At 43.4% G+C, this 2,500-nt stretch overlaps 1 protein-coding gene across 1 annotated transcript in view; it reads right to left on the reverse strand.

The window, feature by feature from the left end:
• LOC125043702 overlaps window positions 1–2,500 on the reverse strand; it is a 266,025-nt gene that overhangs the window by 92,112 nt on the left and 171,413 nt on the right. The window contains exon 6 of the mRNA XM_047639940.1: window positions 1,376–1,486. Within this exon, the coding sequence (XP_047495896.1) occupies window positions 1,376–1,486 (111 nt within the window). The remainder of the gene's footprint in view (window positions 1–1,375; window positions 1,487–2,500) is intronic.

Genomic DNA, 2,500 nt, shown 5'->3' on the forward strand with positions numbered 1-2,500 from the left:
ACCACAACCCAGAAAGAAGGCATACCGATCTTATACTTACCAGCAAAACGCATTTTGTTGAGAGTTCAGTTTCTTGACAATTTCATTTACTATGCGACTTACTCACAGGATTCACTTTTCAATACTTACCAAAGGAAACTGCTGTTCTTGCTAAATTGCCCCTAAGTAAATACCCCGCTGGACCAACTACTATAAAGTCTGCTTCATAATGAAAATCTCTCTTGACTGTCTCATATTCCCACCAAAGGTCTATTCACATAGCTTAAGACAGAGACCTACGTCATTCCTACTTAAAATAAACACCCCTTACCCCGCTGCAAGAAACAACCCTCAGATTTTCATTCCTTAATATCCTAAAAAAAATAAAACTGCAACCTGCACTGACCACCTGCAACACGTACATGACCCTAAGGATCCCTAAGTGTGGCAATAAGCCGACCCCATACATCCCCTTCCCGCGTGTATCAGTGACTACTTAGCTGGGACGAAGGATAGTTCTCTGCTCCTGGACTCTCCCCGTAAACCCCTTTATGGCCAGCTGTAATTCCATGTGCTCCTCATCTCCTCCCTGTTTTCCCCATTGGTTTGTGTTCCCTGGTTGCCTACTTCACACCCCATCCGCTCTTCTCCGCGTTCCTTTCCTTCCCTATCTTTTCTTTTATCCTATTTTCTCTTCTATGCCCCCTCTATTCTCCTCTCCTTCTCTCTCTATGTTGTTCCAGCCATCTACACTCGTATCTATTTCTTTTCTACTCACTTATTCTAAAACTTATCTCAGACTGCACTAACAACAAACTACCTGGTCAACTTCACACACCGTCAACAAGTAAAGGCAAAAGATCTGCACCCATCCCATTCAATTTACATCATCTTCACTTAGAAATAAAAGAAAATTGAAGGATAATTTCCACAGATTGAACGGCCAAAGAAAATATTCTAATAAAAGTATGATAATATATATACATATATATACATATATATATATAACTTTTCTGGTGAACTTAACAAAAGATCATCATAAAATTAATGCATGCCAATCATATTGAGCAAACCTCCCACAGCACCAACACAAAAGCAAAAATTCTACGGCTGACAATTGCCATATTTAATTTACTTTTCTTGAACCCCCAATATTTACATCTAATCTACGCCAGTTAAATAATGCAAAAATGGGATATGTACAGAAACCATTCTGATACTCACAAGAATACCCCTCACTGACGATAGAATGGCAGTGTCTACGTTTCACCATCTATATGCGAGATCGTCGACAACATAACATCGCTAAGAGTACTACCCGAGTTCGAGGAGGCGGCGCCCGCACTCGGCCTCGCATGACCCCGAACCCAACGGGCAGAGCTCCCTTTATACTTACGCGGATCGTCCAGGGAGAAGGAGAGGGGGTCGTCCTGGTGGAAGGAAGAGGTGAGGGAGCTGATCTGGGCAGCGAGCTGGCTGAACTCGGCCGACCGCACCATGGCGTCACCTGAGGTACCCGAGCAGCGGTGGAGATGGTGGTAGAAGTGGAAGTGATGGTGGTTGTGGTGATGGTAGTGGTGGCAGTCAAGCGGTGGTGGTGGTGGTGGTGGAAGTGGTGGTGGTAGCGGCATCAGCATCAGCAGCACCAGCAGCAGCAGCAACGGCGGCAGAATGTGAGGGATGGACATGGGAGAGATAATAAAAGGGCCCAAGTTAGTACCAGCAAAGAGAGATGAGAGAAGTGGAAGTGGAGGGGAGGGAGAGGAGTGGAGGGCGTGACTGTCCGCAGGGGATCCACAAGAGAGGGGGGGGGCGGGAGGGCTAGAGGGGAAGAGGGGTGCGGGAGCACAAACACCGCACTAATAACAACACACTATGAAGCAAAAGTACAAGTTCTCATACAAAGGATTAAAAGAAACATTCTGCCACCGTGACCCAAAGCATAACAGACCTCCACAGGCACCGCAGACTGAGGCGTTCAATCGCTTCGTTCAAAACACCCAAAGACCTGTGCCCAAGTCTCCACTGCAGCGTCACACACCAAAACAAATTGAACTCTTCTGGGATGACTTACAAAATGAAAACAAAAGTCATTAACACTAATGAATTAATCTTGTAGATTATTACATACTTTCACTTGCTGCATGTATGTATGTATGTATGTATGTATGTATGTATGTATGTATGTATGTATGTATGTATGTATGTATGTATGTATGTATGTATGTATGTATGTATGTATTTGTATGTATAAACGCGCGCGCGCGCGTGTGTGCGTGTGCGTGTGTGTGTGTGTGTGTGTGTGTGTGTGTGTGTGTGTGTGTGTGTGTGTGTGTGTGTGTGTGTGTGTGTGTGTGTGTGTGTATGTATGTATGTATGTATGTATGTATGTATGTATGTATGTATGTATGTATATATATATATATATATATGTATGTATGTATGTATGTATGTATGTATGTATGTATGTATGTATGTATGTATGTATGTATGTATGTATGTATACATGTATGTATGAATC

The sequence above is a fragment of the Penaeus chinensis genome, chromosome 34 (assembly GCF_019202785.1).
Source record: "Penaeus chinensis breed Huanghai No. 1 chromosome 34, ASM1920278v2, whole genome shotgun sequence".
Classification (NCBI taxonomy): domain Eukaryota; kingdom Metazoa; phylum Arthropoda; class Malacostraca; order Decapoda; family Penaeidae; genus Penaeus; species Penaeus chinensis.